The 23,855-nt window shown below is 40.5% G+C and overlaps 2 protein-coding genes across 7 annotated transcripts; one reads left to right on the top strand and one right to left on the bottom strand.

Moving 5' to 3' along the window:
- The first annotated feature begins 235 nt into the window (after positions 1–235).
- Positions 236–23,641, top strand: LOC6619861 (ecotropic viral integration site 5 ortholog). Of its 5 annotated transcripts, XR_004362542.1 has the most exons (10): positions 236–777; positions 15,549–15,993; positions 16,364–17,399; positions 17,465–17,579; positions 17,804–17,821; positions 18,167–18,834; positions 18,894–19,011; positions 19,081–19,179; positions 19,756–20,066; positions 21,126–21,210. XR_004362542.1 is itself a non-coding variant. In XM_032725605.1 (9 exons), exons 2-9 carry the CDS (start codon positions 15,762–15,764, stop codon positions 21,261–21,263), a joined length of 2,424 nt encoding a protein of 807 aa, XP_032581496.1. In that variant the 5' UTR covers positions 237–777; positions 15,549–15,761; the 3' UTR covers positions 21,264–23,641. The 5 variants fall into 5 exon arrangements, 3 of the variants coding, with proteins under 3 accessions (XP_032581496.1, XP_032581498.1, XP_032581497.1); XR_004362543.1 differs by lacking the exon at positions 17,804–17,821; XM_032725605.1 differs by lacking the exon at positions 19,756–20,066 and having other exon boundaries at positions 237–777; positions 21,126–23,641.
- On the bottom strand, positions 8,899–12,071 carry LOC6619863 (sphingosine kinase 2). 2 transcript variants are annotated; one of them, XM_032725608.1, is made up of 2 exons: positions 11,977–12,071; positions 8,899–11,079 (listed from the first exon to the last, which is right to left on the bottom strand). In XM_032725608.1, the coding sequence occupies exon 2, from the start codon at positions 11,011–11,013 to the stop codon at positions 9,043–9,045; it is 1,971 nt and encodes a 656-aa protein (XP_032581499.1). In that variant the 5' UTR covers positions 11,014–11,079; positions 11,977–12,071; the 3' UTR covers positions 8,899–9,042. The 2 variants fall into 2 exon arrangements, with proteins under 2 accessions (XP_032581499.1, XP_002044076.1); XM_002044040.2 differs by having other exon boundaries at positions 11,879–12,064.
- Positions 23,642–23,855: the final 214 nt, after the last annotated feature.

Genomic DNA, 23,855 nt, shown 5'->3' with positions numbered 1-23,855 from the left:
ATCTTACATGTTGTAATGTTTGAAAATCATTTACAAACATGTAATAACAGCACTTGTAGCCCACTGTACAGGTTTGAGTCCAAGCTAAACAGCTATCATTGGTATTTTTTGTATTGTTTAGATAATCGATAGTGCAGTAGAAACTAATCTATCGGTTATCTGCGTTTCTGAGAATTCTAGTATATGGTGCTACTTATTTAGCGGCTCATTTCAGCTTTTGCACGACGGTCACACTGCCAGTGGGCGAAAAAAAAAACATTCGTGAATTCACCGTCGTCGAACGAACGCTGTATTTTTTTCCAGTGCAATATTCGGTCGATGTATAACGAGTGATTGAATTAAAGTAGTCCCTTTACAAAAAGTAATAGTAAATAAATAAAAATAAAGTCATACAGAACAGTATAGTGGTAGAGAGAGAGCGAGGGTAAAAAATTTCTGCTGCTGAGGTGTGTGCAATTGCCTGTGCGTGTGTGTGTGTGTGTTTGTGTGACGTTTACAGCAGCAAAAAGTTCGGTAGTGTCGTCAAAATTGTCGCGTAAAGTTAATGCAAACGATTCTCGATCGGATACGAGTTGATCGCGACATATTGATTTGGTCGGATGTGGAAAAGTCTAGCTGATTGAAAACGAATCGCTGATAAAAAAACGATAAACAACGGCAATTTGTTGCTGCCGCAACATCAACAACAGCAGCGCAGCAGCGCACTAACACAACCACCACCACCCCCTGTTCCAGCCTAACGGTTCATTCACAGTGGCCGAAGAAGCAGCAGCAAAGGTGAGTTCCAGCATCTTTATTTATATTTTATGTGTCGTTCTTCTTCTTCTTCATCATCTTCACTTCTTCTTCCGTAAAATAACTGAACGTGTGTGTGTAAACATTATCAACGAAAAAAGTGGAGTAAGAAAAAATACAGAAACTTTCTTTCGCTGTCTGTGTGGGTTTCTGCTCGCGTGTGTGTGTCTGTGTGAGTTGCTACCTTTTTTTTACAAATTAGCGAAGCAGCAAAAGAAAAACGGGTACAACAAATTTAGTATGCTTAAATTTCGCGCATTAATGTAATTAAAAGCGTCCATTGTCCATTGCTCATCGCTCATTGTCCATCATCATTCATCATCGTTCTTCGCAGCTTCGCTGAGCAACAACAACAATGACAACAGGGCAGTCCTGCTCTTCCTTCCTTTTCCATTTCCATTCCTATTGCCATTCCCATTGCTCATTTCCCACTGCCCGCTTCCCTTTCCCAATTCCTCTTTCCAATTCGCTTTGCTCTTCCACTCCCACCGCATCAGCTGCTCCTGCCACTGGTTGTTGGTGTTGTTGTTGTTGTTCTTGCTCTGTTGTAACCTTGTCTTGCTCTCCTTTCCTTTGCTTTCCACCCACTTTTTGTGAGCCTAACGCACAGTGGGAAAATTCAGCAATCGAGGGGTGGAGAAACTATTTGTCAGTTAGAAAATGGAAATAATAAGTCTACGTCCGTTCTTCAGTAAACCATTAATAACGACTAATGGCTTAGTAATATTTAAAAATAAAATCTAAAAACCTCAGACAACTTTACACAAGCTGCATTGTTCTTCAATGTTCACTGTGCATAGCTCCATCTCGCTCTAGCTCGCTCTGCGCCTGCGCATTGCCAACTCGGCGACACCTTGCAGGCAGCGTTGCCACCTTGCACATGGCCCACATAGACGCAACGAACAGTGGGGGTGAAAAAATTAGCAATAATTTGGTAGTAAAATAGTAAGTTACTAGCTTATTAAGCTTACGTCAACCTTGTGTTGTTGGTTTAATATGAATACAGTTAATTTAACAATTTCATTGCATTAAAAACAAACTCGCTGCAGCGAATTTCCTTGAAACTAGCTTAAAGATGGCTGAACTCTTGGTTATCTGCCGGTCGTGATAAGATTTATATCCGTATGTAGATTACATCTACGTGCAACTGAGGTGTTTTTGCTAAATGATATTGAGATCTTAAAGATGCCCAAAGGCAGATAGTTACAGTACTTTACTTTGCTTTGAAAATGAAGCCATAGTCTTTTGACCTCTGCTGTACTCGACCCATCGCCCTCAAGTCTTTTGTTTTTGTTTTTTTTTTGTGCGCGGGGATTGTTGCGTGCTTATTCAAATTTCAGTTGTGCTATTTATTTAAATCACGAGCATTAAAACTAGTGGAGCACATGGAGCAGAAAGTCATCGTCATGTTAATTATGATCATAAATTTGCAGAGCGCGTGGGTGTGTTGGTGTATCATCCGTCATTATCTGGAGAAGGTTGGGGCAGGATAGCCTTCATTCTGCCTTCTCTGGCCAACAAAAAAAAAACAAATATACATATATAAAAAAAAAATGATAAATAACAAAAGTCAAGATACTTTTTTTGGGTTATTTCAAACGGAATTCTTTTTGCGTTTAGCGGGTTTTTCAACTATCTGCTCAAGTGTTTTCGCCATGTTTCATTATTTGCATTGTTTTATGATATTTTGGCGGTTGTTTGTTGCTGCTTATTATGTTGCCCATTTGGATCGCGCGAGCTTTCGACCTTCGCCGCAAAGCCGCAAAAAATATATGTCAAAAATAATTTGCACTTGAGTCTGTTTCCCTATCGGCGTTTATTTTGTATTTATGTGTGTATACATATTTTTTAACGGATCATACCAAGCGCTTGCCAACACGTTTTCGCGCAACAAAACTAAACGCAAATTAAGTAAGCCAACTGTGAAATTACAGTGATCACTGTGCAAAAAAAAGACTCCGAAATAAATACGATTTTGTTAACATTTTAAGTGCATTTAAAATTCTAAAATATATCTGTAATTACTTGTTTAAGCGAATACTAATTATTGGAGTCAAGTTCATGATCGAGCTGCCACCTTTCTTGGTGCTCAACGAAAAGTATCCATGTAGCGTGGCTTTACTTTATTGGCATTTCGTTACTTCCGTTGAAATATGTTTTCGAAAAAGTTTGACAACCTCATGCCGTCTCTTGCGATTGCGCAGCTACCTTTTGTTAGCCGTCCCTTTCTGGCGAAGCAAAAAGTGCCGTTATGTAAAATCAGAGGCAATAGCTTCCACAGCATAAAACCCACACATACATATGTAACGCCGAGAAATATCGAAAATAACAACAATGGGGCGGCATCCAGCATCCACACAGTCGTGGCCAAGCTATTGTGGCCACTTGGCCAACTGGAGGCTTACCTGATTTACCTCCCCCAAAGCATAGAAAAGCAGGTAACAACAGAAGCGGTAGTGGCGATACCGATATGTGTGCCAATCTCCAATGCAGACGTGCTGGTATTTCGGGGCACAGTGAATGCTCGATAAGTGCGAAATAATTACTTTATTTTTCTATCAGTTGAACCAGAAATATTGTTTATTATTATAATTTGTGTACTTTTTGTATTTACATTGATATGGTTGCCTTTGTTTGTGTCAGTCAACAGCCACTGTGTGTTTGGTCGAATTCCAGATTTCAAGCAATGAATTTACAGTTTGGCCAACAATGTCGGTTTGTTTGTTGTTTTCTTCAGCCAGCCAGTTTTCTTTCCTGATTTGTTGAGGTTTTTTTTGCTTTTGTTTTTGTTTGCCGTTCCCTATATTTTTTCACTCAGTCATTCAACAGCAATTGCAGACACATATCGTTTTTGCTATTTATTATTGTTGGAAACTGAAGGAGTTTCGTCTGTTTCCATTTTCATTTCCATTTCGATTTCAATTTCCGTTTTAGTCTCGGTTTCGGATTCGGTTTCTTGCGGCTGTGTTGAAATCCAAAACGGCTCGAATATTGCGCTGAAAACACTTTTTATTGAAGCACTTGTGAATGCTACTGGGAACTTATTTTAGCCAATGGAAACTGAAACAACAATTGTACGAGTACACTGTAAATGGAGATGTATTATTTCGAATCGTGTCGTAACAATCCCTTTTGGAATTGAACTTGACATTTAAATTGATTGCTAATTGAAATGATTAAGTTAAAAGGTCATTGCTTTTCGTGATCATCTCATTAAGTACTGAAATGAAAAAACAAAAAACAGCTAAAATATTACTCTGCGTTATCTCAGCTGTTTTTTTTTTTTCAAGTGTACTAGTAGCATACAACATCATGTGCTAAATAAATTATGTTAATGAGTTTGGGAGTTGGGAGTTGGGCTTCCGTGGGCTGGCCAAAAAAAACTCAGGGGAATTGTATTTCATAATTCCATCTGGCCGCTGCTTTTCCCCTTTTTTTCATATTTTCAGTTTGCTAAACTTTATTTCATCGTGCCGCCCCTTTCGATCCACTCAAATGCACTACAAAAGCTGTTGAAATATAACTAATAAATTAAATGTAAACTATACAATTTAAAGTGTATTTCACTTGCAAACTTACCATTTATTCAGTTATTATGCAATTATAAAAGCTGATTTAGAATTTATATGAAACCACTAAACTAACCTATTTTTCTGACTGCATCTGTAAATGTAATTTGCGCGATAAAGTTTCATTGTTCTCAAATCTTGAATTGTGCTCGAGCGGAGTGCGTCTTTCGACTGATTGAAGAAATCGTCGAATTCTTATCGTATAGGCATCGTACACCCCCCTGTGCCTTCTATTTGGCCCTTCCTGCTTCTGGTTTTTAATGGGTAACTACGGCCTATCAGTTCCACTGTTGCATTTGTTTTTCACTTGTTTAGAATTCGTGGCGATAGATGGGAAATTGAGTTCGAGTTGGGGCGACACTTGGGAATTATGTATGTATGTACGTGGCCACATTGGCATTTCCACTAATTGTGGCAAGCAGACAGGTAAATGCATTCTGTAATTGCCACCCAGGGACAGTGGTCGCTCCTTAAGTGAAACCCTAGCTATGCCTTAAAATGAACATTGTTTCAAAATAAAATAATTTTTTAAACCCATTGTATATTAACCAAATGTTTCAAATATTTGAACTATTAAAAAAAGGGGGTCGCAAAAATATGTGAATAATTTAGGCAGCTTTCATTATCGAGTGTTTACTGTGACTGACGTCACACCATTGCCAAGGGCTCGATTGGCGTGCGTTCGAGCGAGATAGCCAGCGAGTCAACAATTCAAATTGGGTTAATGAGAGTTGGCCAACTCAGGGCTTGGTTCTATATGTATCGGTGTTGTGTATCTGTAAATGTATCTGTATCTATATGCATGTACACACAAGTGGGCGGCGGTTTGGGCGTGGGGTTGCGTGGGCGTGGCACTCTTGAATTTTTGATGATTGGGCTTAAATTACATTGGGGACAGCAAGCGCAAGCGAAGCACAACAACTTTGCTGTGATATTAGGGAACATTCTTATACGGGTCAGACGTATGATTAGGATTTGCTGCCATCCCATGGGTTTATAACCAACATATCCGTTGAGAAATTTGTGATACTAGTTGCATTCAATTTGCTTAAAGTCGAACTTGCATAAATCTACACTTTCATATTTCAAACCTATGAATAAATGAGTTTCTAAGCCAACCAAGCTATGATGTGATAACAGGCTAATCAGCGCACTGGCTGTGTGCATATTTATGTGCCTTATAGCCATGGACGCGAGTGTGCCAAGTGGTACTATTTGGCTCGGGGGCGTGACTCGTTGCATTAAAAGATGCAAATGCAAATTGCAGATGCAAATGCAAATGCAAATGCGGCGTGTGTGCGTGCGCAAATTAGCAAGACAACAAATGAACTTCGCTAAATGCTATCGCCCCGGTCACCCATGTATTATTCATTATTGTCCGGCAAAAAAAAAATGAAACAGAAATCACACACAAAAAACCAAACAAAACTCGTAAACAAAACAAAACAAAGTGAAATAAAAACACGAAATAAGCAAATTGTGATTTGTTCGAAAGTGGCAAGAGTCAAAAAGAGACGGACAAAAATTAGCTAAAGCATTCACCATCAGGTTTCTGACTAATCGCTGCCCCGGTACAGTGGAGTCCATTCAAATGGGTCATACGCGCGACAGGCTGTCGGCAAAAGATGTGGAGCAGATGTGACTGCGGTCGCAACAGATGTATAATTTAAGTAAACCGCTGAGATAAAATAAAATAACACTGCCATGTGGCTGGCACAAAGATTATTATAAATGTTTATATTCTATGCTCTACTTTGGAAAAGAAACTTTCCAAATAGGATGTACAATCGAATCTGATACAATTTCTAAGTCTGAGTTATTTCATATAAGATTTATTGATAGTTAAATATTCTTGCTAATAACGCAAATGTTTTGATTGCAAGTTTTTGAGTCTAAACGATCTTCCCATGAATTAAAGCAATTGAATACAAAACAGTATTTAAAAACAGATATTTTAGAAATCGATAGTGAAAGGGTGAGCAAAACAAGTTTTGGAAATACCTAATATACATACTGTACATCCCAAATGCCATGAGTCACAAAAAATCTGGCTGAAAAAAAAAAAAAAAACTTACCTGCGACAAAGCGAGCGATTGGTTTGAAATACCCCGCGAATCGAATCGGAAATTGTGATGGTGTTTTTTATACTCTTTGTTTGCCTTTTCCATCTGCGGGCTGCCGACGATTCTAACGGTCGTGCATATATGTATGCATAATGCATATATTTATAATGCCAAAACCATGAGTCGGCTCGGAACTAACGATTCTCATAAAAGCCAACGAAGCCAGCGACTTAAAGCCAAGAAGCTGAAGTAAAAAAGCGAAATGTGAAGAACTTTTTATGAATGAATTAGACTGGAAATAGTGCAGAAATATCTGCCAGCACACACATGCCACTTCACTCTTCACTCTATGTGCTGGTACATAAATATGTATTTATATATATATATATAATTTTTTTATATGTACATACATATATGCACTCAAGCTTAAGGCTGTAGAAACTTGAGAGGTCTTAGAACCCACAGTGGGCGTTAATAATTAAGGGGCCCAACTCGCAGACCATGCAAGAAATATATGTAAATGTATAGATGTACAATGTACATACATATATGCACAAACTATATGTTGTGTCCTCTGTCGTTTAAGCTGCAAACTTATGGTTTGCTTCTTCTGTCTAATTTAAGATCCATTAATTAAAGTCCACCAGCGGAATGTAAACATCTGTTAACAGACTGTGACTACAATTAGTTATCGTTATTCATTCCGTCTATACATATGGATGTACATATGTATGTACACTTGTCTGCTGGCATTATTTTCGCTCGATTTGTTGTTGTTGTTGTCGCAATTATCTTTGCGTTGAATTGATAGTGGCAGTGAAATAATGTCACTGGATTGCCAATTCAGCACAAAAATATACATGCTAGTGGTACAGTGGTCACCCGCAAAGCACACCACTTGAATATATAGCAGATGGCATCATATATAAATTCATATTTTATGGTTTCATTATATATTTCAAAATAACGAAATCAAAGTTTCTATATGTAAGTATGTGTAGGTAAACTTGTTGGTTTCCATATATCCATGTCGCACTGTCACAAAAATGGTACCGCCTAAAAGTATGACTACTTTGAATGAGCGTAAACCAACACACATACCTATTGATTTTCATTGATCGGAAATCGGGTTAAAATGTTCGTGCCTCTGTGACGTCAACAGTAATTTGTTAATAACAAATCAAAAACAGTAACTAGTATGGCCTAAAAGTATACCTCAAGTTTGATTTTAGTATTTCAAGCCGTTTAACGCGTGTGTGTGTGTGTGTGAATGATAAGAGCTAAACTTGTTATCAGTGTATCCGCATTAGACTCGTCTACATAAGCGCTTTTGAGCCAAATATCAATGAAGAAACCGCTCTGGATGTGTGAGCGTTTGGTCTTTGGTCTATCTACCAGTTTATTACCATTTTCGAATGTAATTTTATCAAAGAGTGTTTATTTGCTCAACTTGTTTTAGTGCCTGTCAAAGATAATTCCACCTGATGTGTGCGATATAAAAGAGAAAAGGAAAGGCTGCGTAATTACACTGTACTGGGGAAAATGGGTCACTTCTATCGCATTTTGTGTTTTTCAATTCAGTAAGGAAAGTCTTGTCTTCGCATGAGCGTATTTTCATAGAATTTCTATATCAAATAGTTAATATTTGATGATGTTTTATTGTTTAGCCTGATTAATTAGGTAACTACATATCTATGAACTCCATGGATTAGCGCTACATCATCGCCACAAATTGACCAACTTGACCTTTAGTGTTTACACACGATTACTAGGTGTTAATTTTCCATCTGGTTGGTTGGGTAACCGTAATCCCTAGCAATCGGTTTGCTTGTTTTATTTTTTTTTTTTGTTTTTTCCTATTCAGTCAGGGTTAATCTGGCCAATCGGTGTTTGTATTAACACAAGTATGAAGTCCCCACTTGAACATCGACCAGGTGCGTTTCCATTTGCCTTCGTGTTGGTGCTTTCGTAGGCCCCAACTTTGGGGTCCCAATATCGATAAAGATCGCCATGCAACCGGATGAGCGGCGAATTCCCACATTTTTTCAGTGTATTTGTGAATTTGCAAATTTGCAAAGCCGAATTTGCTAAATATGCAATAGAATCAATCAGTCGTTTCCAAGGCAACAAAACACCTGCAAGGTACCAGTAGCCCTTGTACCCGCACAATCTTTTGCCACATTTTTTTTTATAGCATTTTGGTTTATTTGTCTACGTATGGTTCTTAAAATAATTAACACTATCGACCGATTAATAACGACAAAAAAAAAAATATCAGAAAACAACTTATAACCAACTACTTAAGTGCATAGTGTGAAGTTCCTTTTTCTTTTGATACATGGGCGGATGGAAAAATTACAGATTGCGTTTCAGAGCCATGAGAATGGGTTTTCACTAACAATAGAAACAGAGATAATAGAACTTTTGTCAACTTTACCACCTAATAAGTTCCTAGCAGATAAAAAAAGGTATGAATTTAGTAAGTATTATTAATGGAAAGGCAACAAGTTTTAGGTGAGCTTCTTATAAACTAAGTTTGATCTAAAGAAGCCATTGAATGTTGACATTCTTCGAATGTATCTCGTCTTTGCAAAGCACACGGATTAAAAATTCCACTACTGACCACTGGTGGTCATCACATTGATCAGGCCGGGCATAACCTCCGCCTGAATGGGTCCGTATTCCACCCGCTCGCCGTCCACCACCAGGATGCCATCGGAGCTGCTCGGCTCGATGCGGAATGCCCGACAGGGCACCACCTTGATGAACGGATCCTCGCCGATGGGCAGATGGGTGCCTGTGTTTAGGCTCAGCATGAAATTGAGCAGCTGATGGCGACTAACGCCACTCCGGATGATAACCAGGTATATGAGGCCATCGTCCAGACGGGATTCGGGCGCAAAGAAAACGTCGGAGGAGAGATGGGTCGTATAGGCGGCATGGACCATCACAAAGTCACCATCCTCGCAGATCCAACCCTCGCTGCTGGGCAGTGGCATCTGTAATCCCGGAATGGTGCCCGTTGGCACCCTCTCAGCGAATTCCGCATTGGCCGCCTCGATCCGCTGGCTAATGCTCATCCGGCTGCGATTGGATCGCATGCTGGGTCCGCCCAGGGAGTAATATGCCGTTCGCCTGGACATGGCCGAGTGCCAACTGTCGGCATGCTGGCGATAAACCGAACGATCCAGGGATATGGCATCGGCGAACTGTTCTCCATCCAAAACCGCCTCCTCCTCCACCTCCTCCACCTCCTCCTCCTCGGGTAGATCATGGAATTCCCCGGCATTCAGAGGCAGAGATGAACGGATTGCAACAGCGGTTGACGGTCGCTTCGGTTGGTCTGATTCTGCAGGCATCTCTCGCGCCTCCTTTGCCGCTTCCACTGGTGGTTCCTTCTTGCCCTTGGCCAGTAGATAGGACAATCGTCCCTTGTAGCTGCGCAGCCCGATTAATCGCTTGATGGCCCACAGCGTAAACCTTTGCGCTCCAATCGATCTCAATCGCTCGCTCTCTATATCGATGTCGGCTATCAGACCCCAGCCCACCGACAAGAAGGAGTACATCACAAAGTGCTTGTCCCGCGGTGCCAGCTCCACTCGGACCACATCCATGGGTGTACTTTTGCCCGCCATGCAGGTCAAGGTGGCATGGAGAATGGGCTTCGGTTCGTACGGTTCGTTGCAGTGATGGGCCACACTTTTGGCCAGACCATTCCCGGAGCCACATGGTATGATGCCAAGCGGCAGCTCCCTGCAGGCTCGGCGCCAATCCATGCGCTCCATCAGCCCATTGAGCACTTCGTAGAACAGACCATCGCCGGAGGCAACCACAATGCCCGAATAGCGTTCCAGCAGATCCCTCCTGGTCCGCACGAACTCTTTGGCGTACTGCGGATGTGTGGTGATCTGGAGATCGTATTGCACCTCTGCTTCCGTCAGCAAGGGTGCCACTTGTTTCTGGAAGAGCTCACGCCCCTTGCCCGAACCGGATTTCGGATTCAGTAGGATGAGCAACTGTTTGCCACAATCGGCGGGCGAACTGCTGCCATTGCCACGCTTGTGCCTTCGAATCGTATGATGCCACAACTCGGCGGTCTGTAGATTCACCCCATAGTCATTGCTCGAACGAAAGCGTAGAATCCTGAGCGTTTGGACACGCCGCAACGGTTTCTCCTTCTTCAAGTACGCATAGATGTACAAGTAGGCGCTATTATCGCTATCCGGTTCCGGATCCGCCTCCTGGCCCGGAACATTTGGATTGCGGCAGGAGTTTAGACCGCCCCGGGCTCGTTTCTTCAAACGCGGTCCGTAGCGCGAACCTATGATATCATCGATCCTGATCAGCTGCTCATAGATGTGGTCATCTTCGTCGGTTTCGCGACGCAGGTAAACGCCTTCCGGACACAGTTTCACCTGGATTTTGATGCTCTGCTTGCGCCGACTGTTGTCTACGAAGAAGATCTCGCTCAGTTCCGTGGGCGTGCCGCCGCCCACTTCCGTATCCGAGGTGGGCGTGGAGGGCTCATGCGGCTGTCCACCTTTTCCCAGCAGATTTTCCTCCGACGTCGCTGTGTTGGCCGTCATAACTTCGTTGGTATCTTCGTGTTTATTTCGACTTAACTTCTCTTTTTAGCGCTTCTTTGACCTTGTCTTCACATGCAAAAAATAGAAAAAAAAAAAAAACAAAACAAAAAACACATTATAATTGCCAACTTGAAAACTCGTTTATTTCGCTGTTTATTGTGCGTTGGCTTTTACTATCATTATTTGTATTCCATCTATGTGAAATTTGAGTTTCAAAACTGGTTTTTGTTCCAGTAAATAATATCTACTATATATATACATTTATTTCTATTTCCCTCGGATTTGTGTTGAAATTTATATGCGCCGCGATTGGTGATGATTTCACTTGAATGGTAACCAAAATAAACTCCTTAAATTACACTTTAAGAAAATAAATTTGTTAACTTTTTGTGGAGTTTGCAAACCAGTTAATGATTAAGTTTCTTTCTTTTGACATTTGTTAATAACAATTTTTGTTCATTGTTTTATCATTTTCTTTGTGTTGCTCGGAAATGGAGTAATAAAGTAACAAACAATATAGAACTGAGTTTTTTTTATTGCTCATACTTAAAAGAAATATTTTTTTATATCTGAGTGCACAAGAGAATTTAAGTTTTTATTGTTGCAGTTATTAGTTATTAATTTATATAGAAACGTATAGTGTTTTGTGTAAACTATGCACATTGAATGTTGATAGCGCTGTCTTGTTTATTGTTTATTTGTGGCATACGGAATTGTATTATTTTATTTACGCTTTATTTGGCAATTTCCATTGCGATGTTTACGTATTAAGGGTTATTATTATTAATTTTTTTTTGTTGATAGCTCGACCCGACTGCCGATTATTATTCGCTATTAACTATTTACTATTTTGGTTTGGCATTACATTTAATTGTTTGTCCACATGCGATCGACGCTGTTCACGGTAAAGTCTGCGATATATAGGTATATATATATAGATGTATATGTGCGTGTATATAGTACATATGGCGGCTCGATCCGGCCGATCCAATCCGATCCGGGTTGCGATCGCTTCCTGTGCGCTTGACACGACAATTCGTACTGAAACTCTGAATCGCGAGGGTGAACTAACCTTATTTTCAATGGAGATTTGGTTTTACGATTGCACTGTATGGCTGTTGCTTTTGCCTTTGCTTTTGCCTTTGCTTTTGCCTTTGCTTTTGCCTTTGCTTTTGCCGTTGTTTTTTACTTTGCTTTTTACTTTCTCACACACACATCAGCGCACATACACTTGTGGGTTTTTGGCTTTTTGTATGTCATGTCGAAATCTAATCAACACGTATCGTATCGATGAGATATTTACCTGTGGGCTGCCTTTGCGCCAAGTCTTTATCATTTCCACTTTGCTTTTATTTTTTGACTTGCTTGGCCGCGGGGGCTTTTCTCTCAGTGCACTTCTGCAATTGAACAATTTGCCTTTGACTTTGGGAACGCGAGCTTTTTGGCATTGTGCGTTTGGGGATGTGGGAATGTTGCATTTTTGAGGTCTTTTTTTAGGTACAGTGATCAGTCGATAAATTGTATTTGCCTTGGGCGTAGCAGTGTTGCATTTTTGGGTTACTATTCAAATCAAATGCATTATCAATGCATAATAAATATGTATATGTATGTACATGTATTATTATTGGACTTTTGTTGCTAAATATTGAATTTTTGGGACTAGTATAATAAAATAGGGAAATACAATAGAAAAGGTGAAGAAGTCACGAATTTGTTTGACCACTGTGCATGTGCCAGCTTTTTGCAATGTACCGACAATGCAATTGTTTGCTTACATAGACAATAAAACGGCACTTAACCCCAACAGTTCTCTGTACACATGTGTGTGTGTGTGTGTGTGAGCTGTCTATTGTGTTAATCGATCATTTTGCGTGGGATATGTGAGTAATAGGCAGTGGAGAAGGGGCATTGCGGCACATGTTGCGTATACGTCACGTTGGTCCTCAGATCTTATCGCTTATCATGTCTCCCAGTGACTCACCGAATCACAATTCACCCAAAGTGTCACATTTAACGCTCTTAAATGGCAAAAAAAAAAAAAAAAAAAAAATAATGTAAGTAACCATTTCGGTAGAATCGGCTGGCAGGTGTTGGTTTTGGATCTACTTGATATGTTTATGTCAATTTGCGATTTTACAGGCTTGCCATAAATAAATCGCAATTTCTTCAGAATAATCAAATTTGTTTGTTGTTTGCCTCTGGCAGGTGCACAAATTGTATTTTTTTCTTTTAATATTTTCTATTTGCTTTTAAACTGCGCGTTTATCGATATCAGTAAGCGAAATAAAGATTGTACAGTCTATTGATATTGGCCACGGTCATTCCTGGACACATACAAAGTACAGTGGTAATACGAAAAAAACACCCAAAGTGATATGAATTTTAAACGAATAATTAAGTAGCTATATGTATGATTTTAACTTGAAGCAAAGTAACTCAAAATTTTAATATTACATTTCATTTAAGATTTAAATTCTTTTGTATTATAAATATATATATTTTTCCATTTTGATCATATAGTGGCAACCATTCCTTCGCTTTAAACAAACCTTTTAAAAAAGGCAATAAAATTGTTTTCAGTTTTCCAAATTAAACACACCTAAGTTTCGCTAAGTCAATAATATTGACGCAAGTGGACGTACCTACCCGTATTTTACTGTAGCTAAATTGAGAGATATGCCTTGTAAGAAAAGACACGCCAAAATGGAATATTTAATGGGCTTAAAACGTTTTCTCACTGATTCATGGAAGGTTTTGCGTTCGCACCTAAGTGAATCAGACCAAAAAAAAAAAGTAGGAGCAATGCAGACAGTGCAGTAGGGGCAATAACATACACTCCACTTTGGTAATTATAACTCGTTCATTAGTCTCAAAAGCTTAAAAACTTTGATTTATCATTTGAAAAGGGAACCACTCAAGTGGTGCAACTGCAACGCACACATATCTATAAACATACAAACATACATCTGAATGCACTTGCTCACGAAAAGTCGAAAAGTATTCCATTGGCTGCTTGCTTGTTTATCGTTTCCTGACCTACATATTTGTTTGAATTTACTTTGCCTTTCAGTTCTATTGAGACCACACCGATTGGGGGGGCAGGAGCAGCCATCTGTGGGCGGTGGGGGGGCTGGGGGCGTGGCATTGTCTGGCCAGAGGAGTCCATTAGATAATGGCCAGACGGAGCAGACGCAATCCCAAAGGCGGCTCAGAGTGCCGCCAGATATGAACAGCTGGCTTGGAAGGGGGTTAAGAGCCAGCTGATGGACTACAAGTGTATCCATTAGGAACGGCAAATAGTGCACACAAAAAGAAAAGGTTACATTTAAAATAAGCTAGTTTTCGTTGTATATTTTTATAAATGACAACTTTGTTTATCAGCATTTATCAAATTTTGATACCTTTAGATAAGATCACATACCTCTTGATACAATGAAACTTGATAAATTCGAAATGTTCCAAATCCATAGATACACCAATTAAAACATTTCCTTGGAATAGTTTAATTAGGAATGTCGGATTAATAGAAAACAGTAACTGCGGCAATAATATTCGATTATCGGAACGTTGATAAAAGCGTCCTACTTCCACTGAAAATTAAAAAAATCATCCGCAGTTTTTTACTGCATTAAAACCAAACTGATTGATTAAAAAACCGCCGAAGAATGTGGAAGCTATCAAAATTGAGTCTTAATAATTACCAATCTAAAATTGCGCCTTTTATTGTCTTGTTTCTTTTCTGCCTTCTTTGTGGCTCTATCTTTTCTCTCCGAATTGATAATTGATGCGTTTCTTGTAACAAGTTTGAACTTCCTTTGGATTTATTATGTTTTTGTCGCGACAGCCAGAAAAGTCGGAAATTCTTGATAAGAATATGGTGTTCTCAGTGAATATAGTTTATATTATTTCACTTGTCATGTTTTTTTATGTTTTATAAGACAATATTTCTAATTAATGGCTGCATTTCTAAGTTCTGCTTTAATTTTAACTACTTATTTTCTAAGTCAGTTAATTACCTTATTTGTTAAGCATTTTCGCTGCTCTTTTTTTATTGAGAGCGAAAAAGAAGAAAGTTAAACTTGATCTAGTTGCGTGGTAAAGTTGAACATACCCGCCGCAAAGAAATTGCCGCCTAGAGGCAATCAACAGAAAGCCCTGACAACTTTTTCCATTGTTCAGTTGCAGGTCCAAACCCCACACCCCCCTCTGGTCCGCCTTCCCCCCTCTAACCCCCTTTATAAGCACGGGTTTTGTAGGGCGCACGAATAATAAACAAAACAAGAGGGTAACAAAAACACAGAGGCTGGCAAACAGAGTGGAATACTTTGCACTCGCGCTTCTATTTGTTTAATATATATGTATATATGTACATATATAGTATTTTGTAGTATTTCCATTATGTGGCACTTGCCAGATCTCGAGAGGAGTTCATTTCGCTGGCTTCTCGAATTCCGGTAACTTCAGTTTCGCCAGCCAGCCACTAACTCAATTGACAAATTAACTAACAACACAATTTTCCAACTCTTCTCTTACAGTTTGCGAAACTAGGAGCACCATGTGGCGGTTTTAGAGAAGCAGCAAAGAACTATTAACCACGATTCGGGATTAGGAACAGGATCAGTATCAGGAGCACTACAGATTGAAGCAATCGAATTCGAGGAAAAAGGGTGTTCCAGGGACGCAAAATAGTGAAAGAGGGGAGTATAGACTGAGATCAAAGATCGGAGAACGTCGTTCTGTGTCAGAAGATGACCCTGACCACAACGACCACTGCCTCATCAGCCGAGAGCCAAGCGAAAATGGACGTGAAGGGCGGCGCACTTCCCGGCGAAGAGAACCTGCCCACCTCCGAGATGGATCTGCTGGCCAAGCTGGAGGCGGCCAACAAGCTCATCGAGAGCGATGCCAAGTCCCTCAACTCACTGCACTCCACGCACAGTCGCAAGAACTCGGACACGAGTCAGATCAGCCTCTCATCGAGTAAGTATGAGTTAGTGGTAGTGGATCTTCAAGTGGCATTACCTTACCAAGGTTTAAATACTCGGTATATCCTATCTGGTTTTCTGTTCGGGTTAAAGTTTATCATTTTATTTTAACGACCAAAAGCAAAATCCACTTTAATAGATATTATCGATAAGGGATCCGAGATGTGAGATAGCTAAATGGTGAATAGGTGGCTAGGTGACTAGGTGACAAGCTGACTAATAATCGGTGACTAAACACATTAACAAAATTACAAGCTAAACTGTGATATGTTATGTTCCACTACCTGGGTAATATATGTCATAATATGTAGTAGCAAGTGGTTAAACAAAGAGAGCTCGATGACTAACTAGTGTGTTCGCTTCAGGTGGAAATTCGGTGGCCGAAGAGGACATCTGGACGACGTGGGCCACCATCCTCAATGACTGGGAGGGAGCACTGAAACGAAAGAATCCCTGCGTCAGTGAGCTGGTGCGTCGTGGAATTCCACACCACTTCCGAGCGATCGTGTGGCAGCAGCTGAGTGGAGCGTCCGAGGGCGACAAGAAGCAGTATGCGGAGTACATCAAGGCGACCAGTGCCTGCGAGAAGGTCATACGGCGGGACATTGCCCGCACCTATCCCGAGGTGGAGTTCTTCAAGGAGAAGGATGGACCCGGACAGGAGGCCCTTTTCAATGTGATCAAAGCGTATTCCCTGCACGATCGCGAGGTGGGCTACTGCCAGGGCTCGGGATTCATTGTGGGCCTGCTGCTGATGCAAATGCCCGAGGAGGAGGCATTCGCTGTGCTCGTGCAGATCATGCAGCAACATCGGATGCGGCACATGTTCAAGCCCTCCATGTCGGAGTTGGGCTTGTGCATGTACCAGCTGGAGAATCTGGTGCAGGAGCAAATACCCGACATGCACATTCACTTCCAGCAGCAGGGCTTCCAGACGACCATGTACGCCTCCAGTTGGTTCCTCACCCTATACACGACCACTCTGAATGTCAATCTAAGTTGTCGCATCATGGACGTCTTCCTCAGCGAGGGCATGGAGTTCATCTTCAAGGTGGCCTTGGCCCTGCTGCTCACCGGCAAGGAAACGTTGCTCTGCCTGGACATGGAGGCCATGCTTAAGTTCTTCCAAAAGGAGCTGCCCGGTCGCGTGGAGGCGGATGTAGAGGGCTTCTTCAGTCTAGCGTACTCCATAAAGCTGAATACCAAGCGTATGAAGAAGATGGAGAAGGAGTACCAGGACCTCAAGAAGAAGGAGCAGGAGGAGATGGCCGAGCTGCGGCGACTGAGACGCGAGAACTGCCTGCTGAAGCAGCGCAACGAGCTGCTGGAGGCCGAGAGCGCCGAACTGGCCGATCGCCTGGTGCGTGGTCAGGTCTCCCGAGCTGAGGAGGAGGAAACTAGGTAGGCAATTGGAATATGTTTATCAATGCATATATAAACTGGTTGTTTTCCTGTTTCCCATACAGCTATGCCATTCAGACGGAGCTGATGCAGCTGCGCCGATCATACTTGGAGGTCTCGCATCAGCTGGAAAACGCCAACGAGGAGGTGCGCGGCCTGAGTCTTCGGCTGCAGGAGAATGTGAGTATTGTTGGGTGAACAGCCCAATTGGCTTCGGCGATATGCGATCCCATGTCTCGGTCATTTGTCCTGTAACTAAAACGGAATCTGTTGCTAATCTTCTGTATTCTTTTCTATTTTATTTGATTTCTTATGGTTGTGGTGCTTCAAAATACACACACACAAATTGTTCGCTTTAATATGAAAACAAATAAATCCAAAATAAATTCTCAAATCACATACAGAACGTATCCATCGACAGCGTAAGTATCTCGTGAGTTGTTCACGCAACCTTGCTTTGTAGTTTGAATGTACAATACAATAACTCTGCCGTTCTGTTGTTTTGCATGTTTATTGCTTTGCCCTAAATACATAAATAGAATATCGTATTTGTAATCAGTACGCCCAGCGAGTATTCAATAACATTTAATTCGGAAATCGTACTTCGCTTTAAATTAAAACTATAATCTAGGATAAGTACATAATGCGATTTCTTAACCCTGTAGACTTTTTTGTCTCATAGCTAACAACTCACATTCTGCATGCCCAAAATCCTTTAATGTTAACATAAAACAGCTCAACTAATCCCATTATCGATTGACATTTAGAATAACTCCCGGCAGTCGTCCATTGACGAGCTCTGCATGAAGGAGGAGGCGCTGAAGCAGCGCGACGAGATGGTCTCCTGTCTGCTGGAGGAACTAGTGAAGGTGCGTCAGGGACTGGCCGAAAGCGAGGATCAGATCAGGAACCTCAAGGCCAAGGTCGAGGAGCTGGAGGAGGACAAGAAGACGCTGCGGGAAACGACGCCAGACAATTCGGTGGCTCATCTGCAGGATGAACTGATTGCTAGTAAACTTCGCGAGGCCGAGGCCTCGCTTTCGCTAAAGGATCTCAAGCAGAGGGTGCAGGAGCTGAGCAGCCAGTGGCAGCGTCAGTTGGCCGAGAATCAGCGCAGCGAAAGCGAACGCACCACCAACGCTGTGGACTCGACGCCCAAGAAGCTGCTGACCAACTTCTTTGACAGCTCCAAGAGCAGCGAGCACACGCAGAAGCTCGAGGAGGAGCTGATGACCACGCGCATACGCGAGATGGAGACGCTCACCGAGCTCAAGGAGCTGCGGCTCAAGGTCATGGAGCTGGAGACGCAAGTCCAAGTGTCTACCAATCAGCTGAGGCGGCAGGACGAGGAGCACAAGAAGCTGAAGGAGGAGCTCGAAATGGCCGTGACCCGGGAGAAGGACATGTCCAACAAGGCGCGTGAACAGCAACACAGGTTAGTTGCATTATTTTCACGAGCCATGTCACGTTATATATATATGAATTCATCTTTAGATACTCGGATCTGGAATCTCGCATGAAGGATGAGCTGATGAATGTGAAAATCAAATTCACCGAGCAAAGCCAAACGGTGGCTGAACTGAAACAGGAAATTTCCCGACTTGAGACCAAGGTATTTATTCACTGCATTTGATAACTTGTTTGCACATTTCTGAAATTACTGATTTTTACTAAATTATAGAACTCGGAAATGCTCGCCGAGGGCGAACTGCGCGCGAATCTGGATGATTCGGACAAGGTGCGCGACCTGCAGGACAGGCTGGCCGACATGAAGGCGGAGGTGAGCGCGGGATGACTTGCAATGCCCACAGCATTTGTCGCTAATCCCCCACTGCTTTTGGTTTCGGTTTCGGTTTCGGTTTGGTTTTAAGTTCATTCAAATGCCAGCAGCAGCAGACATTCAATATTAACACGTCCCACCCACTCATTTTATGTCCACCCACCCAACTGACTAAACCAGTTGCCAGATCAGAGACACGTTTCCAATCTGGAGGAGCACGCTGTGGCCTCCTGTAGCGGATTTTCACTATAAATATGCTTGGTTTGCTAGCTGAGCGCGAGTCAAATCTGTTTGCTATGCAATTGCTATGCTCAAATAGCAAAATATACATATATATACTAATTTAAAAGAAAAAACTAAAGAATTTTTGAGTTTGCTGTGCTTTACTGTACACCCATTTATAATTGCTATTCTGGGATTTTATTGTACGTTTTGTTTTTAATTTTCGTTGGCTAATTTTGAAAACCCATTCCGTAAGCCAAGATAATAATCTTGTATTTCTCATTGAATTTCTCTTTCACACGCAAAAAAAAAAAAAACAAAAAAATACAATGCGTTGTTGGTCTTGCTCCATAGTATCCCACGCCAATAACCAGCCCCGACACTGAGCCGTGGAAATGGATAAGCTAAACTCATTTTAACACCGCCCCCGAACACGAAAACACACGAAATTGATTGATAACGAAACAAAACGATCAAAATTATGAAAATTACAAAAAAAAAAGAAGATTTAAAAAGCAAATTACCGAAACCCAGTTTGAAAGTCAAGAAGCCACAATTATCCTCTAATCTATATTGCCACACACAAACACACACACACTCAACTCCCGAAAACGTTAAAGAAATTCAAAAGTCAAGCAGCAGGCCAAGCTACCAACTCAACCCAGGTCTCTATGAAACTGCTCAAAAACAAAAAAACTCAGTAGTTTTAATCATTGCGTATCTGTAGCATTTGCTGTTGACCCTACCATCCATCCCATAGTTCGTTCGCACGATCTGTAGTCCCTAGAATCCTCGCCATTGAATCCCATTTCCATAGTTTGAAAATGCATGAATGACCCCCCAGTTAACCATTTTTGTATTGCTAGTTCATCGTAGTTCATCCGAAAGTCGATTTTAGTAAGCCATATTCACTTACGCATAATAACTTTTAGAGCTCAAAACTATACAGCATAAAATAATATATTATTATTACTGTACCTTAGACGTGCTGCATAGTGTACATCTCTCCGAATTTTGAAAAAAAGCTTTCTGTGAGCTTTGAGCTTGTACGCGAACCTTTATATGGAATACCTTCTAGTTCCGATCGATTCTATATCACTTATTTCGATGTGGGTCAATGACTCCGAGTAGCATTCGCTTTAAGATTGACTGATGGTGCCATGTGGAAGGTGTCGGCTTGATTTTAATCGAAAGCCTCTGTTATTTGTTTTGCGTACTTGTAATGACGTATTGTAATCGTTGGTCTTGACATGAGAATGATGCTGTTTTGACACGAGTTTGTTGCGACCTTGCTATGGATTATGGAGTGTTCTATAGCTATGATTTATCGAAATGCATTTTGTAATATTATTAATTTTCTGCACGCTCGCATGCCTTCTTATCTAACAGACACACTTACAGCACACTAATCAATAAGGTATTTAAGACACGTTCCACTACACGGACATTAAATAAGATTTATCTGTAGTCGGATCTATGTTACTTGTTTTCTAATTACTAGGTTAAAGCACTTAAGGCGGCTTTTTTTATAAGTTTTGTGATACTTGGTATAATAGTTACATTTGAAAGTTATGTTCATTTGAAGTAAAAATGTCTAATTTTCAAATGCCGCATGATCAAAATTAGCAACTGCTTTAGCCTTGTAATCGTATTTTATACGTATGTATTTTATAACTATTTTTTAACGAACTATTTAACTAATAAATCTTTTCGATTTACTGCAGCTGACGGCATTGAAAAGTCGTGGCAAATTTCCGGGCGCCAAACTGCGCAGCTCCTCGATCCAATCGATCGAATCGACCGAGATCGACTTCAATGATCTGAATATGGTGAGGCGCGGGAGCACGGAGCTCTCCACATAACCTACAGATGGATCAGATCTAGCATATCCTAACCAACCAATAGCCACAACCAGGAGAAAATCAGCGAGTGAGAGGGAAGTACAGGATACACCCAAATCTATATGGGTGGGTAAAAGTTGTAGGCGATTTATATATATTTATATATATGAGGGGCCTGTGATCATGAAACGGAAACGGAAAGGGAGGGAGTAGCATCGAGTGAAGGGAGAAGTAGGAGGAGAAAGAGGGCAGAATAGTTGCAATCCCATTACAATATTAGTTATGTATAATATTCGTTAAAATTGTACTACTACTATTACGATATGTGGATATTTTATTACGATTATTATAATCAATTTTTTTTTTTGCAATAATTTTATTACTGTTATGTTTTGCAATCGAAACACACTCATATTTATTTATTTTAAATCCTAATTGAAACGATATTGTGAGAGTATTTTACACCCCTGTACATTAATCAATACGGCAACTAATCCGATTCGATGCGATGCGATGGATTGGAGTTAGGAGATTGGCATTTTGATATCCCCTAGATGTATGGCACATATGCAATGCAATGAATTTTATGTAAACCCCCTGAGGGAAAAACAAAACCATTTCCCAACCCACGCATCCTGTGAACCACTTTTAATGTAAGTTTTAAGCGAATCCAATTGTTCTTGGCTACAAACAAAAAAAAAAAAAACGATTTTAATCAACACCCACACCTGTTTAAAGTGTGCGGAATATGCTTGGTTTATCCACTTGATTTGTATTATGATTTCATCCCTGTAGAATGATATTAACACTCAAACACATAGTTGTCTGGAATGAATTTTGTAACTCTCGTATAGTAAGCAGTAAGCTAAACCAATCTAAATCTAAAACGATAACTAAAATAAAACCAAGTGCGAAAGACAAAGTAACAAGCGTGGCCAAATGCAGGATGAGAAACTGAGAAACCAATATATAACTATTAAAAATAGTTTAAAACGATATGTGAAAGAACCACGAGAAAGGGGCCCACAATTTCCCCCGTTTAAGAACGATATTACGATAACTACTACGATATTCACACTACTTACGGTATTCTACTTAGTTAACAGTAACACTTGTCATTATCCCCAAAACAAACAAAATACAATTATATGATTTCTATGGTTAATTTAACCCATATTTGGCAGCTTGTCGCGAAAAACGATTTCGATTTGGACATCGACTTTCGAACGATTAACAACAATTATTCACAAACAATACAATTATTCAGGTTGAACCATGTTTTCCATGTGCAATATTATACATTTACTTTCGCTTCAATTGCGTTTCGTATTCTATGACAATTTTTTATTATCATTTGTTAGCATGACGTCCTCAGTGCTTAGGTTTGTTACTTATCGCAACTAAGACCGATTAACTTAATTAACTTAATTTTTTGTAATTCCATTGATTTGCCTATCATGACAAACCGATTAAAAAAAACAGCGAGAGAAATAAGAGATCTATGTAAAAGTAGGATTCGTAGCTTTTAAGAATGTCGAAAATGATGTCACAAAACTTTGTTATGTAAACACTAAGTATGTATGTAATGCTTAAGTTTTGTTCCCGACTTTGGCAGAACTATTAGAATTTTTTGTTCTACGCGATAATTAATGATTATGATTATGTAATGTATGTACCACATTTATATATATATATAATGATATGTTTGCGGCTAAAAGAGGAGGCTGCTGGGGGAGGGGCAGTATTAAAAATCAGCAGCAGTTAACAGACATTTAAATATAGCAAACATTCCCGAGAAAGTCAAATTTCCCCCAAGAAAAGAAAAGATGTGAAAGATAAGCAAATTCCCTCCAACAGCCTCGAATCTTAAAAAATTGGCAAGTCTAGAGTTAATTGCGTATTATGTTATGGCAAGCGAAGGCACAAATTATAAGATATCTAAAATAGTTTATACAAATTTATACACGCAAATGGAGAGCATCATTGTTGGCCAAAGTCTAGACTTGGCCTGCGCAGAGTTCGGTGTTAACTGATTGACCAATAAGTGTGGAACTCGTGCGAATTACCGTTCAAACAACTGGGCCCCCCACTTAAGTGACTCATCGGGGCGGTAGTATAATGAACCCCCTCGTCAATAGCAGCTAATTTCAATGCCCTGCCCTGTCAGTTCGATTTGATAAATGTGGAAATGTGCAAAGAAAGACTCTTGGCGTTTATCAATTCAGCGTGCGAATGCCAACGACTTTTGGGCCCAGACAGAAAGCAGACGGTAATGATTTGTTGACCTTGGGCGGCGAGAACGATCGAAACTCCTTCGAACGCAATTAATTAGCGAGCACACTCGCTCAGTGCGTATACTTAATTCAAATAAATCAAGTTCAGCTTCCATTGAGCAAGACTCTACAGTCAACAGTCTATAGTCTTCGGTGTTATGTGTTCTGTGTTCAACTTGATTTGCACTTATTGATTGCGTTTCATCGTTTCATTCATTGTTGATCCATTGAGCAAAGCCAGGCGACAAAATTATAAACAAAAATTCACAAGAACTGGAAAGTAGTTGACAAAATACCACAACAAATAGTGTTATATACTTTACATATACCTAACTATATC

The sequence above is a fragment of the Drosophila sechellia genome, chromosome X, assembly GCF_004382195.2.
Source record: "Drosophila sechellia strain sech25 chromosome X, ASM438219v1, whole genome shotgun sequence".
Lineage (NCBI taxonomy): Eukaryota > Metazoa > Arthropoda > Insecta > Diptera > Drosophilidae > Drosophila > Drosophila sechellia.
This window is presented reverse-complemented; position numbering and strand designations above follow the sequence as displayed.

Excerpts from the sequence above, each read along its gene's own strand:
- LOC6619861 (XM_032725605.1), top strand. The coding sequence starts at position 15,762 with ATGACCCTGACCACAACGACCACTGCCTCATCAGCCGAGAGCCAAGCG. Across the intron at positions 15,994-16,363 it reads TCAGATCAGCCTCTCATCGA|GTGGAAATTCGGTGGCCGAA; the intron begins GTAAGTATGAGT and ends TGTTCGCTTCAG. Across the intron at positions 19,012-19,080 it reads TTTCCCGACTTGAGACCAAG|AACTCGGAAATGCTCGCCGA; the intron begins GTATTTATTCAC and ends ACTAAATTATAG.
- LOC6619863 (XM_032725608.1), bottom strand. The coding sequence starts at position 11,013 with ATGACGGCCAACACAGCGACGTCGGAGGAAAATCTGCTGGGAAAAGGT.